This window comes from Plectropomus leopardus, chromosome 14 (assembly GCF_026936395.1).
Source record: "Plectropomus leopardus strain MGB_pleo_1.0 chromosome 14, ASM2693639v1, whole genome shotgun sequence".
In the NCBI taxonomy this organism is placed as follows: Eukaryota; Metazoa; Chordata; class Actinopteri; order Perciformes; family Serranidae; genus Plectropomus; species Plectropomus leopardus.
In genome coordinates this window covers 19,968,553-19,985,841 of record NC_142189.1, presented here as the reverse complement: position 1 = coordinate 19,985,841, position 17,289 = coordinate 19,968,553, and the positions used below count along the sequence as shown (strand labels likewise).

At 41.3% G+C, this 17,289-nt stretch overlaps 1 protein-coding gene across 1 annotated transcript in view; it reads right to left on the bottom strand.

Moving 5' to 3' along the window:
* LOC121953601 (G patch domain-containing protein 2-like) overlaps window positions 1-17,289 on the bottom strand; it is a 56,519-nt gene that overhangs the window by 24,039 nt on the left and 15,191 nt on the right. Inside the window, 4 exon segments of the mRNA XM_088087383.1 lie at window positions 2,049-2,185; window positions 3,842-6,070; window positions 6,072-6,208; window positions 14,671-14,750. Of these exon segments, the coding sequence (XP_087943509.1) occupies window positions 6,041-6,070; window positions 6,072-6,208; window positions 14,671-14,750 (247 nt within the window). The 3' untranslated portion in view covers window positions 2,049-2,185; window positions 3,842-6,040.

Genomic DNA, 17,289 nt, shown 5'->3' with positions numbered 1-17,289 from the left:
GGGCTATATATTAAATAAAAAAAGGGCATTAAAGAAAAAGGGAAGGGGGTGGTCTGAGTGATAGCACTAGTTAGTTTTTTTTTTTTAAATGGGCCACTTGAATCAGTGAGATTATACGGTTTTTATTGGCTGTCAGGAAACACAACTTTCTGCGTACTTCACCCGCTGAAGCTCGTAACGCTCTGATTAGAATGCCAGCAGAAATGAAAAGGGATGGTGCTGGTGTAAAGACATGAGAGAGGCAGCAGGACAAGCACAGATGCCCTGGAATCTGCTCTCCCTCAAATACACAAGAGGACCAACACATGCACGCCAATAAAGCACACAGAGCGAATGAACGGGCCGCACACACAGCTTCAGACAGAATTTATACACCAAGTTTCACAGTCAGATCTGGTGTCAGAGCCTGAGCCGTGCCTATTCTGAACCGGATACATGAGACACATCAAGCAGAGTGTTATCTCTCGCTAAGTGAATATTGCATTCAGCTGATATGTGATATTTGAATTTCCCATTAGGGGGGGAATATGTGTCGGAGTGGAAAAGCTCGGCGATGCTTGCTCATTTCAGAGCAGGCAGTGAATGGAAACCTTGCTTCACAGTTGCAGTGTGTCATGGTGTTGATAAGGATGAAGTGATGGAGGGGGACTCCAGAGGGGCTGACTAGTAAGAAAACTGACTGCTGTTACTCACAGGGTCACCTACACAGGAGCTCTCGAGTCAGTTTGAAGACTAACTATCATTTACCAGAAACTCAACCTGATCACTGTGATCTTCTCCAGCAGATTGAAATCGGTCATTATATCGACTCGAGACACTCCAGTCTATTCACGTCTGTCAATTTGTTCAAACTCTGCTTTCAATTTCCCATTGCCCAGAGAGAGTAAGAGGGGGTAACGTCAAACTCCCAAACATGACAGAGCTGGCTCTTTCTGACGAGAGGAAGCCATTGATTTTTCCTCCATTTCACCATCAATCTGGTGGAGAAGAGGTGGCTGTGGGTGCTCAGACAGCTGATGATGTGATTTGTAACTGCTGGACCACCAGTGAGCGCAGAGAATTGCTCCCACTCTCAACACGTGGCAAAGTGACTACTACCATCTTCAGCATTCAGCCGCAAGATTAACAGTGGGGGATCTACTGATAATCCCCATCGGCTGAGGGAGTATTTTCTCTGTCAGCCACACTAACATTTGTATTCACAGGGACCACTGTCAAATCTTGTGGGGCCTGTGTCACTCCATTGTGAAAAGTATTCTACAGCAGCGAGAAACAATTAGTGTTATTATTGGTTAACCTGTTTATTTTTCTCAATTAATAATTTAGTCTATAAAATAGTGAAAAATACCAATCACAGGTAAATTGCTCGTTTCGTCCTACCAAAAGTCAAAAGCCCATAACCAGTTAACAATGGGGCTGTCAAACAATAGATTTTTTAAATTGCAATTAATCACAGAATTACAATAATTAATCACAATTAATCAAAAATTTTTTAATCACGTTTTCAGTTCAATTATTTTGCATGACAAAACAGTTTTGAAGTCCATATTGACATGGTAAAGGGATTCTTACCAGATTGTCTTAATAAGAGATCAAATGTCAACAAAAAATTGCATGGGAATAGTATAAAGTGGGTATGTCTGTGAAGGAGAGACTAATCGGTACCCATAGAACCCATTTTCATTCAGATATCGTGAGGTCAGAGGTTAAGGGACTCCTTTGAAATGACCATGTCATTTCTCCATTGCCAAAATTTAGCCTGACTTTGGAGCGTTGTTTATCCCCCTCCCTGATAAGATAGTATTCTTTTAGTTTCATATGATACCAGTATCATCACCGCAGCTTTAAAGCTCAGCCCAGTACAGCCTCTTAAAGACGGGAATGTCGGCCAGTGATAAAAAAAAAAAAAAAAAAAAAACTTAATTACATTGCCTTTTTGTTTAGTACAAAATAACAAATGTTTGCATATTAACATGCTGAAATAAGATGGCAAACATTGTGAAATATACTTGCTTAAAATTAGCATGTTGGGGTGACCTCTAGCTCACCTGGTAGATTGTGTGCCTCACGTGAGCAAAGTCCTTTGCAGCGGCCCGAGTTCATTTCCAACCTGCAGCCCTTTGCTGACTGTTAACCCCATTCACTCGCTGTCAGTCTCCAGCTATCCTGTATAAAAGCAAAACACCTGCAAGATTTTTCAAAAAAAAAAAAAAAAAGAAACAGCATGTTAGCATTGTTACGTTAAACATGTTAGCATGCTGACGTTAGCATTGAGCTCAAAGCACCGCTGTGTCTGAGCCTCACAGAGCTGCTAGCATGGACTTAGTCTTGTTTCTTAATAAATTACTTGAAAAAATAGCATAATGTTTAATTTTGTCAATCGACCTTTAGAGAATCAACTATTGTTCCAACAAAAATGCATTCAATATCTATGCCAGGGCCATAGCATGTATAAGAAAATGTTTTTTATATTAAAATGAACTTTTAGGCACCCTGTTGCTCCACTAGTTACAATGAATACCATGCACCGTAACCACGACGTTCACAGTTCAATACCAGTCAGTATACGTAATCACCCCATCTCTCCATGTGTTCCCTCTCTATACTGCAATACTGCCAAAGGAAGACAATATGGGCACAGAGTAAGTCAGTAAATATGTACAATCTTAATCTCAAGCCATATCTACACATTTCACATAATAATAATCACTCATTTATTGCACACAAATTCAGTATTGGAAATAAATAGACATTGCAGTTTTTTTCTATGAATACTCATGAAATAGAGGAATGATAATAACATCACATATGACATAAAGGCCTGACATTATATCATCTTTAAAAAAAATCCCATTTATATCAATTTGAAAATGCACAAATGACATATAAATAAATAGAAGTACATCTAAAAAGAGTTTGTCATTCTTAACAGTACATATTCATGTTCATACAGAGTTTATTTAAAAGCAGAGTATCCACCTCATACTGATAATAATTTTGACATAACACCATCATAGAAAACAGCTTCTGCATAAACACTGCACTGCAGGTTTGATTGAATTTTACCATTGTAATGCCTCTTTAACATCTAGTGACACCGTGCAGGCTTTCTAAGGGAGGAGTAATCCTCTTTAGATCATTTGCAAAGCAATTAGGCATGCCTCCACTGCTATTAAATATAAAGATAACAGCCTATGAGATAAGATGCTATTTGTACTACGTATCAAATGTGGATAGCTGCCTAAGAGCCCTGATATCAGGGAGATATATTTAAATCCTTGTAAATGAAATTAAAAAATATGACAGTAAAAAATTAGAGAGACATATCTACTCAACTATCTATCATGAAATTGAATTTATGAATTTAATGTCCTAAGACCTAAATCCTCAATTAATGGTCCTATAATTATGCATCACATCATAAATACTACACATTTTATACAGTGCAATCACTTTAAAATGCATGGCTTCATGGATAATATCAAGTCTGACATTCCATTGAACAAGGCAAATATATAAATACTCTTAGCTGCCAAAAAAACACGAGATAATGTAAAGTATATTGATCATTGCTGGTGCAGCATCGCCTCACTGACAATCACAGGAAACCCCCGACCACACAAGGTTGGATCTCAATGCGAGAAGAGTGCCCGGATCAAACCGGATCACTTTTGAAACCCAAAGTGAGTTGAACTACGGTGACTCGCAACATGCATTTGTCAGCAGGAACCAGAGAGCCTCTTTTGCATGTGTTTCTATCATCACTACACACGACACAGCGAGAACAAACGCCACTGACAAGAAAGGAGCAAAAAAAAAAAAAAAGCAATTCCCCACTGACCTGTGACCCTGGGGGAACCAAGGGGCTGCCCTGCATGCATACAGAGGAGGTTCAAACAGAGTTTATGACTGCATTATCTCTCCTCTTCCTCATCACCTCTCCACCCATCAGTGGACACTAGAAGCCACTATGCTGGAGCAGACAGACCAGGCATCACTCATTCACTCGCCTCCTAGGTGCCTTTGTCAGGTGATTGCTGGCGGAAAAAGGAAAACAGATCAATACATCTCCCATGGGTCTGACAGGTAATCTTTACCTGGGATGAAATATGAGTGGTACCAGCCTGCCTGATTCCTTAACTGTAACAGGGCAATTGACTGGCTGCACGGAAGCCATTCCCCCACTTCCTGGCCATTGGAAATACATTTTGGGGCATATGGTCTGGCTGAGATGTCATTATGGTGACTGCTAATTACCAGCGAGGCAGGAAAGGTGTTTCCCCTTCAACTACTGATGGAACTGTATCCGAACTGATGCGTCTTCCTTCCCTGTCAATGCCTTGGCACCAAAACACAGACTGACGGATTGGGCAACGGCGAGAAGCTCTCCTTAAAACACTACACAGTCAATACTTGTCAACACATCCAGGGGCATATGTCTTAAAGAAGCCACCAATGTATTTATCAAATATTTTTTTTCTAATTATGAATGTATTCAGTCTGGATTATATATTACTGGTGAGAAAAGAGCCCGCAGTGCTCCTGGTCAAGCTGCAGCGGTGGTAGCAAGGAGTGGGGGGAGGTGTGTGTGTGTGTGTGTGGGGGGCTCTCTGTCGCAACACTGACTGATTCCCGTGGCAGGATGTCTTGTGTGAGGCATCCATTTAGACGAGTGTGCACACACAGCATTTATAAATGTCATCCCTGGCCAACATGATCACATAAAGCCTTCTCAGACAGATTATTGCAGACATATAACTCACGTTAATTGGCAAATCTCATTCTACTAAATGCGATTCTTCTCTTAAATACGGCTTTAAAGTGTCTGAGAAAGACATGCAGAATGTAGCTGATGATAATGCAGTCCATTTCACACAAAAAAGGTATCTTGTAATCATTGTAGAAAGTGCATACCTGTGCCTTTTGTTGCTGGGAAGATTTCAGAAAAAAAACTCAGTTTCTCTTCACGGCAACATTTTGCTGTAAAAGACACCAGTAGAGATTAGGCATGCGACTGTGTTTTTAAAGATAGTTATCACCTACATTGTTGGGGTCAAGCAGAATGTATTTCACTTGACTCTTATATTAGAATGCATTTTTCAGAAAATACTGCGTGTTTACCAGCTCGGTGAGAAGTGTTGTGTTTGATCTCACTGTATGCTGCCATTGATCTTTTAATGCATCTGATGCCGAGGGAGCCGGGGAAATGTATACCCCAAGGGTAGGTGAAAATACAGTGTACGACTCTCCTCTCCTGTCTCCAAATGCTCCTCCGACTCCTTTCTGCACAGCCCCAAAAGCAACTAATCCACAACTGCTGAAAAACAGGCTGTTCAAACAGATTTGCAGCTGGCCTTGAACTTAAATACATTTGGACGAATTTGAATATGGAAGGTAAGCTTAAGAGAACAGAGGCGGCCCTCCGAGGATGGCGACTACGCTCCCCCTGTGTTGTGCTAATGAGCACCTTTGTACAAACTGTAGCTTTTCAAATCCATGCTAATAGGAGGCCTGTACTTTGTGTGGCTCTCTACCGGTGGTCGCCTCTCTGAACCCTGTAGCAGCATGTGGTTGCTAAACATTCTGATGCTCGCCTGTCTCGGAGCTAGCTACGTGCTTCCTGCACAGCCGCTGGTGTCTGTCGTAAAGTGGAGCAGACTCCCCGCCCCCTCCCGGCCATCCAGCCTCACCTGACTATCCCGCTCCCGCTGACAAACGCTGCGCTACTAGAGTGGACATAATTGTTGGATTGTGTGGTAGCAGGTGGCCTGGAGACTGTGTGTGGAAACAGGAGGAGCCGTTCCAGTCTTGAGTCAAACAAGGAGCCTCTTGAAGCTGCTTTGAGGAGATGGCAGAGTGCTTAACAAGGCTTGATTGCATTAACATTTGTCATGCTTTAATACACTACCTGGAAAGACTGGATCTAGCAGTAACATGCTGATTTGAGAAGTAACGATGTGCTTTGTGTTTTTTTTTTCTTTGTCATGAAGTTTGTGCAGCATTGGCCTTTTCATTCTCTGGCACAATAGTTTTTCCTTTGTCACTTAGGCATCCATGTCCAGCCCCGTTCAGGTCTCCTCACTGTCCCCCAGGAGGAAAGATAAACTCTGTGAACTTGGTGCACTTGGTCCCACATCGTCTGGGGTTGAGGTGTTACTGGCTCCCTGTGCCTCTTCTCTCTGATGATCCTCATGAAATGGGTTGCTAGCTGCAGAGAGAGTAAAAAAAAACCCAGATATCATATTCTGGACATGTAACACAACACTGAAGCAAACAGTAAATGATACTCACATAAATCACATTTTCCTCCAATGTTTCAATGGAGAGCCCCTCGAATAAAAATTAAATTTAGTCCACGACTCATGGATCGCTTGCTGTTTTAGGTATATTAAAATAAAACTTTGAAGCAATCCTCTTCTAATAGGTTAAATATTAATGAGGTTTTGGTCAAGTGAGCCAAATCCAATTTGGCCCCATATGACTTGTGGACATGGTTATTAAAAGGCCAATCTGTGCTGCTCCTATGGCTTAACCCACCCCGCCCTCTCCAGTTATGCAGTGTAAGAAGCTGTATGTTTTTAACTCCATTCATCAGACGTTCACATCTCACTGACTACCTTCCTTTTTAAAGATCCTCTTTCTCTTAATCTCGCTCACCTTTATAGCGTTTTGTTTCTGCGAGTGAGGGGAAATATCTGAAAGAGAAAAGGGGCCAATTTTTGCAGAAGACAGAGGAACACTGAAACAATTGTGCTCCCTAACATGCTTGATAAATAAATCTTTCCAATCTCGCCCAAAAAAAGTTAGCGGCGGTCACACAAGACATCTGCGAGGCAGTCCCAGAGCAGAGGACAAGGGAACTAGAAGTGACATTGTGGCTCTGGGCTGTCTCAAAGGATTAGGCATTACAGCATTCACTGGCATGTGCTTTTGCTCCTTCCCATTATATCTGCTTGTGCCTCTTTCCAGATGACTTCTTTCCCAAACTGATCCGGCGGGCAAGATAATTGATTAATATTTCTTGAGGGAATGATGACTAACCGTTGCTGAGTTTCAACCCAAACACTCGGGTTAAACATGGTCAAAGGCTTGGATCAAAATTCAGGGGTTTCCATATTTGACAGATACACAGAAATGGCTGGGAACATTTAGTTTGTGAGTGTGTTAACATGCACTGGGCAAACCAGATACAAGCCTCTATCCAGGTCAAGGTCACAGTCAGGATAAGCTGTTTATACACATTTTTACAGTGGGATCAAAAGAGCAGCTATTTATATGAACTAAACATTTACTAATTTAAGGAAAACTGACATTATTCCAGCTAATCACTGAACCAGTAATCAAGTTCTCATGAGCCTACTGTATGGTGGATGAAGTATTTAAATCCTTTACTTACAGTATGTAAAACTACCAATGCAACAATTTTAAAATCTTCTTTTACAAGGCAAGAATTCTGCAAACAAAATCCTATTTCAGAGACCTGACATTAACTTGCATTCACAATCACAAGTAGACAGCTCTAAATACAAGTGTAAACAACCACCAAGACCAAATGTGATCCGATCACTTGCTACTAACGTGACTGGCAAGCAAGCAACAGAGCAGCTAGTAAAAGTATGGACAAAATAACTGTGTGGAGCATAGAAGTACTCATTCTGCAGAAAAATTCCCCCTGTGACTGATATTTTGAATATATATTGTATTATTATGTTGTTAGTGCTGAGGCGTCAATGCTTAAAGTGATAGTTCTAGATTTTTGAAGTGGGGCTGTATGAGATACTTATGTATAGTCAGTTATATTAGTACATACAGTAGCTGGCGGTTGGCGTGCTCCCAGTTTGTAAAAACACACAGGGTGCACACCCTGTGAACCCTGTGAATTTTAACCACTTTAAAAAAAGGCCTACCTAAAAAATATCAATATCAGTCTAAGTGGATGCTACATTTAGAGTATTTTGACTGCTTTACCTCACCATCACACAGCCTTTTTCTTAGGAACTACATTTCTCATCCACCGCCGGTCAGCTGTTTGGGTCAGAAAGTGCTGACGGCTGTTACGCGACTGACACAAAACTTCACATTGAAAACACTCTCAATACAGTGTCCACTTAGACTAAATACTGTATTTTTATAAATGGTTAAAACACATTTTGATATCCACCCCTCCGTACAGCAGGGCAATACTGAGTTGTGTGGTGCATACCTCGTCTGCTTCTGCAGACTGAGGGCACACCAGCCGCCAGCTACTGTATGTAATACACTGACTATACATAAGTATCTCATACAGCCCTACTTCATGAATCCCAAACTATCCTTTTAAGTAGCATTTTCTTGTTTTTTAACCAACCTACAGTTTCAGTGGGGCTCCTGTCAAAGGATCACAGCATAAATCTGAGAAGCTGTGAAATGACATGGGGTTGTGAAATTACTGATGGGTACTTTTTTCAGACTTTTCCCTAATCTTTGCTTTTTTGTAAAATTTTGTGCCTCAAACAGTTATTAGCATTAAAGCATCAGAGACCTTTTTGAATGAAAATCTAACACTGGTTTTAAATGAGGAGTCACAAGCCAAAAAGCTTGGGAACACTGGTGTAATATTTAACAAGACATTATTTTTTTTATAGTATTAGTAAAGTTGCAAAAAATTGAAACACTCAAGTGATGTAAAAGTACCTCAAATTTGAATTTAAGCACAGTACTTAGTGCTTTTCTTTGCACGACTGTAAATAACATAAGCATTCACAAGCAAAAACGAATTTAAATTAAAGTATCTTTGTACATTAACGTGTACAATACAAGTTAATTTAAAAATGATGAATGTGAATAATCAACAGCTTTAATAAAAGGTACTTTAATTTGGCCAGAACACCTACACTCAACTGGTTTTACATCAAGGTCGATAAAGACATTATAACGCAAAGGTTTTCTGTCAATGGGAGAATTACAGTACACGCATTTATTGTGGGTGATAATGGGAGGTTGAATGGAACCATCTTACCATCTTAATAAGCTCTCATGTGATGCTCTCTAAAAACAATCATTACAGGCCTTCCTGGAGCACTCCCCTTCCTCGTGTTTATTAATCAGCTAATTACACATTGACAGTAATGGGCCTGCTGATTCCCACACTTAAACGAACAGGGCTGAATAGCTCTTTAATGATTAGCCTTTGTGTTTCTCTCTCCTGCTCACTCTGCTTCTCTCTCTCTCTCTCTCTCTCTCTCTGTCTCACACACACACACACACACACACATACACACACTGTTCTTTTCACAACAGACCAAAATAGGACGTTTAAATCAGACCTCCCGCTGAGAAGGTTTGCGCACAAGTGAGTCAAGAAGCCCCTGACAGACTGAGCCGCTAAAAACAAATCTGTCTCCACAAACAGAAAACAATTAGAGTGGTTACAAAGGCAGCAGGTTCATGGTTACACTGTGTCAACTTGTGTGGGTTTCAGTGTTAAGCTCAGCCTCCAGCAACAGCAAGAAACCACCGTGAAAGTTTGGTGGAGCAGCACAGGCAGGTGCAGGTGGGGACGGAGGAGATATGGGAGAGGGGGGGGGGGTTTGAAGGACGCGAGCAGGGTGCGGAGTGGAGCCGGAGAGGGCGAAATAGTGCGGTGGGCTGCATTTCTGTCAGCAGAAGTGATGGCTGAGTGGTAGCGTTATTTGTCTTGTGCTGCCATACGGCCCTCGCACCAGCCTGGGCATTAATGAGAGGGGGCCGGACCGCCGGGCAGGAACACGGCGGGCCTCAGACGCAGGTGATCTGTCACGCAGCCGTCTTGCTCGGGCAAGGAGACACATGAAGACAGAGGGGAGAGGATAGGAGGCAGGGCTGACCGAGGGGCTGGCCTCCACATGGGCACCCACATGTGGCACTTTGCAACATAGAGAGATAACGCGCCGACGAGGTTAATCAAACTAACTGCACGCGCTGCCTATTTACTCCAAACCCTTTCTGAAATATAGCACACTGAATAAGTTCAACTTTTGGGTTTATTACCATCATCCCTTTATAGAGATAAAGATGAAGGGCATTATACCATGGGAGACAGCAGGGGAGGAGTAAAATTGCGATAATTAATTAGTCTGTGTGTGAGACCAGCCAAGGCTATTAAAATCCATCAGGATCTTTACACATACTGATTCATCTTTGCCTTACAAATAATTTTCCCAAAATTGTAGAGCGTGAAAAATGTATTCATTTTCATTCTCTGTGATTTTTGATTTACAAATATTTTAGTAAAATATCTATATTTGTATTTGGAAAAAGGCCAAGTAAATGACATTTTCAAGTGGTATTTATGAATCTAGATTGCATTGGTGTGAGTTGAGTTGAGGTGAGGTGTTGGAGATATCAGCTTTAGAGATGTCTGCCTTCTCTCAAATATAATGAAACTAGATGATACTTGGCTTGTGGTGTTAAAAGCGCCAAAAAAAAAAAAACATGAATTCCATGAATTTACTGACAACAAGCCCTGTGGATTATCTTGAGTAACTGGGTCACGATTTCTGGAAAAAGACATTGCTGTTGAGTTTTCAAATATATTTTTTGCTGTTTTGAGCACCACAAACTGATCTCTACAGCCGATATCACCAACACTTAGCAAATCACAACAAAACACTCTAGATTGTTAAATAGCAGTATAAGTAAGAAGAGAAATATGTTGTTTTTTTATTTAGGAGTGTACTGTTCCTTTAAGAGACCACTTCAATCTGTATTTTTTTTTTTAAAAAAAAAACAGTAACATATAACAGAAAACTGGCACACTTTGTTCTTTAGGACTTGTTTGGATTGAGTTGGATTGTTGGATTGATGGTGGTAAGAAAAGTAGAAAATGGCCAATTTAAGGCTGAGAAATGGAGTGGTCATCTAATCCAAACAGATAGTTGGATAGATAGAAGTTGTTTTGTGTTGAGGTTTTTTTTTTCACAACCGGCTTCAGCACTTCCTCAACAGTGCTAAAAGGGAAAAGAAAGAAGACAAAGCAACAGCTGGGTACCGCCTCAGTAATTCCCCATGGAGACTTGGAAGACACCTCCAGCCGCAGACCATTTTCACTCCTGATTACAGAGTTTCAAATCAACCACTAACACATACAACAATCCACTTCCTCTGGCCAACTCAAACACAGACTTGGCTGTCGTGTTCACTGAGAGCAACACGCTGTTCGTTCAACTAAATGCGGCAAACAGTCTTTCCATGCAAACAAGATGTTAACCAGAAAACAACTCCACTCGGCGAATCACTGAATCTGATTTTGCCTCTGAACACATTGATGTCAGAGTGGCAACAAACCAAAATTTGTACACAGGGAGTGTGAAAGCTTGTCAGAGTGAATGTGCATCTCCTGGCTCCAGTGGTGAGATTACTGAGGAGAGACATGGTGCAGCAGGCTGCCAAAGTAAAGATTTATACAGAGCAGTTGCAGCTGCAGAAACTGACATTGGACGACATGGGATGCATGATAAATCATGGTGGACAGGGGGCACTAGACTCAAGAAGCAGGAAAACACTCTGAACAGGGCTGAGGGGGGATGTGCCAATCAGGGACTCCTTTTTTCATTTTAGGAAACAGATTGTCTTTTGGTTACTTAATCCAGAACACACAGAGTAAAATATCTAACAGCACTTTATCTAATTTGCACAAATTGCGCAGATGACTCTAACAATTTATTTAATTTGAGGAAAAAGAATGCATCGGGTATCATGTATGTTTAAGATGTATTCCCTCTTTTTTACCGTTTACAACAGACTGTGAGTCTGTTAACTGTCGAGAAACTGAGGGATGCCCCTCGTTCCGCATGTTGAATATGAAGGGTCCTTAAGGGCCAGAGGTGAATCCTTTTTTACTTTTATGGGAAGTGGTTCAGCGCTGGGGAGGTGAAGGACAGAGTTGCCGGCCGTTCCATCACTCAGTGCAATAAATGGATGCAATCTGTATCCAAGTAAAGCATTGGCTGTTTTTAAATTCCACCTCTTTTATCCAAATGAATGATGGACCCTGGTACAGTGCACTGTGCGACAATATTAATATACATCAGAGGCCTGCACCCCTCACTAAATCAGGGAACCACCAGCATTTGTTATTTAAATGACAAACAGCAGCTGCAGGAGCAGAGCACGGAGAGGGGACGCAGAAGAAAAGGTGGACAGACCAATTCAGATTTCAATCCGGCAAAGACACAAGGCCCCGAGCCATGACTCTAATGAAAAAAGGCAGCTCCACTGGGCCAAACAGACACAACGGCTGCTGCTCGGGGGCCACCTCCAATTGGGTGAACTCCACATTACATTTCTATTCTTTTGCTTTTAACAGGAAGCTCTAAATGTGACACAGCTAACTGTACACTTCCCTCTACTGTTAACTCCCCAAAAGTTTCACACTCTGTCATTTTTGTGGAATTACAGAAAGACTAAGAGTCTACAGCAGGGATACTCAACTTGCTTTGCCAAGGGGCCACTTTTGCAAAATGACAGGAGATGAGGGGCCAGTTGATAAACAAACATTGATAATATTTATCAGTGTATATACAGAGGCAAATCCAGTCACAGCAGCTAAAAATCTAGAAAAAAAGGGAAAAAAAGAAGATGTATTTCTGTTGTTGGAGTTCAATTTTTGGAAAGATTAAATTTAAGAACGTGTACCTTGCTATTGATTTTAAAACAAATGTCTTATAAGGCTATTTTTGAGACTTTCAAGGTTTTTTTGGGGGGGGGTCTCATTTTCTTATCATTTTCTGGTGGGTAGCTTAATTTAATGCAGGATTTTATGTAGGGTATGCATATATAAGCATTGTGCTTCTGCCTTTACCTTTTCAGTCGTTATCACCATACATTATTTACTTTATGTTGTTATCAAAAATGTATATACTTACTGTACATTGTTTTGTCTTTGCTGTATTGTGTGTGATGACTGAATACAAATACTACTACTACTACTACTACTACTACTAGCACTACAGCCCTGAGGAGGACAGGTGCATGCAGGGACGTCTTGTGGATCTGAGGACATTCGGGGGTCAGCAAGTGTAGGATCTCCCCCTTGACCGCCTGGGAAATTTACCTTTTTTTAAAAAAAAATAAAAAAGCTTTATTTTGATTCATTTAATGCACGGGGGCGCTTTTTTACATTCAGAGTACAAAAAAATAATAATAATTAACAGTGTGATATAATTTATCTTCATTGTGAATTAAATGGACGGTGGGCCGCCCAGCTCCCTGTCGTAGGCCATATGTTGAGCAGCACTTTCCTATATAGACATGCTAGCTCTGCCAACAAGGCACTGGGAGGCTACATTTGCACAGAGTGGTGTTTTGAGCTGAATGCTAACATCAGTATGCTAGCATGCCCTATGAAGATGCTTGTGGTGATTTTACGCAGATTTAATATATTATGTTCACCATCTTGGTAAAGCGATTCTCAGCTGTTTTTTCTCATGTCCCCACCATTATTTCTTTGGGCCATGGTTTTGAACTATTTGAAATTCCAAGCAGATGGTGGCCCTAAATTTAACTGTTACAGCCAAAATGATTACAGTGAATGTTGAGGGGGGGCAGGAACATCTGCAACAAAATTCATGGCAATTCTTTCAACAGTTATTGAGATATTAGGCCTGTCATGATAGTAAGATTTCAGACTTATCGAGGTCAGCAAAAGTGATGGTGGTCATGTCCATGTACTGTGCAATATTGCCCTTGTGTTCACGTGTGTTGTTTATAAAGGAATGTGATCAAAATTTTTACCAACACAATTTTTACCGACATAGCAGCTCAGTTTTTTTCACAGCACTAAGGCCAAATGAACATAAAAATATCTATGCTAAGAAATGCTTTGGCTTTCTGGTCAGATTAAAAGTTCATTGGTCTTTGATGGGGTGTACTCACATTATGATGCTGTTATATTATCATTATATTGGTGGCATAAAATGGTCTTAAGACAAAACCACGTCAACCTCCTGTTGGCACTAGAGGAATAGTAGTGGGATCACAAAAGGCAACATGATGGTCTGTACAAAATTCCCTTGCAAACTATTTAATAGTTGTTCAATTTATATTGTGGGGAAAAAAATAAATAAATAATAAATAAACAATGTAAAGAATCATACAAAAATAATCAATTAGAAAGCTTAGGGGGGCACAAAAATTCCGAAAGATCCTGTACTTTTTGTAATTATTTCTTCCTATTTTGCTAGGCACAGTCTGCAAGTGAGGTAGGGATTTTTTTTTACAAATGTAGCGACCAGGTGCCAGACCAAAAGTAGTATGCATCCATGAGCAAGCTACGAAAATCACAGGGACAGTGACAAAAAAATGCAAATATAGTGAGGCGAAGAGCTTGCTCAAAAACAAGTGTAAATCTGAGGCTGAATTTCACTTACTGGTGAAACAAACAATAGCCACATTTTTTTCTGCATAGTGTACCTGCAAGACATTTCAGTCTGGGCCAAAGAAGCCATCCTTAACTGCTAAATCACATAGAAACACAAAGCTACACAAGATTTTACACAACAAAAATGATACCCAAAGCTCTTTCTTTGGGATATATAAAATAATCTTAATCTGCAGGTTTATTTATGTTTGTGCCAATATAACATCCTTCATAATAATTTAAGTGAGTGGTGAGGAGGGCAGAGATTCATTCATATGTGCAGAGGTTGATACCTATTGTTGTGACAGACACAGCTTTCCTCCTCCTCCTGATGTTATTCCAGGACTGGTATGCACAGGAGACATTAGTCTGCCTGGTGGGGAAACACAGAGAAACAACAAACATTACTCAAAATATGACGATGTAGCTCCCACCCACACAAAAACACGTAGAAATTTAACAATTTCACAAAAGTCGATAAACGCAAGCACCACAAATTTGCAAATACTGCAGCTTACATTTAGCCTCAGTACGGTGCATATTTTGCCACATCCTAATTTTTCTTCATTAATACATATTTTCACTGGGAGAATATTCAATGAGGAGAGGTGCTGGGGTGCACAGGGCTGAGTCACTGCAGAGTTCACATAAACAAATTACACCTGCTCTATGCCTCCTGTGTCATATGTCAGGAGCCCTGAAATAGGAAAAGCCCCCCCACCAGCTTAATAGCCCTGACTTCGGAGATGTAAAGTTGGGGTCAAGGTCCGTTCCATCAGTGGTGGGGGGGGAGCCGCTGATGTGTGTTTGTGCATGGGAGGAGGGGGACAGCTTGAGTGAAAGAAAGAGGAGTGTGTAAGGGAGCGACAATGAGATATGATAACGTGAAAAAATTGTAAAAATCTTGCACATTCTAAACTGCATCTCAGAGAGGATTTAAAGAACAACGCGGCATGCTGTTTGAAAATGCCAATAAACACAACCTGTAAAAATGAATTCATGACAGATTGCAAAACAACAGAGGAGAGCTCCTTGTTAACCAGCGCAGCTCATCTCAGACTGCAGGCTACATAAAGCTCACAGCCCTAACAGGCACATGCTACAATAAGGCCCCGTCAGGGCAGCCTTTTAACAGGCAGCATGTTCCATGACCTCAACACCCATAAATCACATGACGGGTGCGCAGACTCGGGGTGTCGAGAGCTGTGCGGGGCATGCTTTGAGCGAAGTCTCTATGTTGTATAATCAATAGATATAAAAATAAATGGCCTGACCGTTATTCTCTCCCTGCTACCCCTCTCTAATAAAATCCCAGTAATGCATATTTCATTTACTTTTATACTTATTGATTACCTGTACTCCAGTTAGTAAATCACGCGCCTATCGATCCCTCAATCGTACCTCTGTCGGACAGCACATAACCAGCCATTTGCGCCCCTGATAAAGAGCTCAGGCATTGAACTCCCCACAGTAAATCTTTGCAAACTAACTTTTTAATTCCAAAATCGATCCCCGTTTAAACGTCGCATTATTTCACGAGGCACGCCCGCGGTATTAAAAGTAATACCCTGATGCATTTGGTCTTAATGTGTGGAGGTCCATCCCTCCATCTCTTCACTCATTACACTGAGGCCGAGGCACTCCAGGGGCCCCTGCAGCCTGGAGGGAGGCGAGGGCCCTCCCCTGCTGCTGAGAGCCGAGAGGCAGAGCCGCACCGGGGCCACCAGGAGCCCACTGAGACACTCAGCACAATGCTAATCAAACATGAGAACACCATCAGCTGGCTCATTAACTGAGGCAAAACACCACCATTCATCTCGGAGCAGAACCCAAAGGCTTTTTATAAGAACGTTACGTGGCTCAGTGTAAAACTGAGAGAAAGTGGTAAAAAATGCACAACACTGTTTTTATTATTTAACATCTGTTACTTCATCAGTTTTAACAGCGTGGCAGATGTTGCCCAGTTGTTCTGTCCCTAAATATATAGAAACAGTGATGAGAAAACAAAGATTGACTTAGAGGCAATGAGCAATGAAAAAACAAGCGATATGTGATGAAGACAGCCACTAACAACTCAATTCTATCAAAGACGCAAGGACACTGAGGAAAAAGTCTCCCAGATGGATTTTTCAGGTCATATGAGACACTTTTAAATGCAGCGCAGTCCCTTAGGGTGCAGAGTAAAACAGCACTGACACAGGGTCAATTGTAATTTTGGCGCCCACATCCAAAAGCAAATATATCAATTAAAAATAATAAATCAAAAGAGGAGTGAGGAGCTGCAGTTACAAAATGGCCATCTATTTTCATTAGGGTACACAGCGCTTCAGGTGTGAGCAGGATCTCAAGATTAATAGAGGTATTCAAATGAATCAGAAAGGATTAGGGTCTCCAGGGAACATAATCAATAGCTCCAAATCAATAATCAATAGGCCACTCACACCAATATACTAACTGCTGACACCGAGATCTCACAATTAAAATGAAAACTGGGAAGGGAGTGGCGTAAGACTATGATTTATCTCACAGCGCAAGTGTCATTTAGAAATAAATAAGTCAATGGATAAAAGCTGCGGCCGCCAGGCTCAGGTGGGAGGCGGTTATGCATTTTAACGTGGCCGCCGGCCCCGAGCATTACAGCCAAATCCCACAAAGCACCGCGCCTGTTCACGAGCCCCGATACGAGGATAAACAGCATGCAACCTCATACAGCCTTTATCACTTAACATCAAATCTCTGATTGTCGCCGTCAACTGGCGGCAAACAGGAGATGACAGCTTTTATTAATACAGTATCATTTCAACCTGGCCGCGGTACAAGATTAATGCTTACACTCTGCCCACAGAGAAAACACTTTTCTCTCAAGGGTGTTTGGAAACAAAGAAAAGTCAGATGTATGGGAGCTCGGCGCT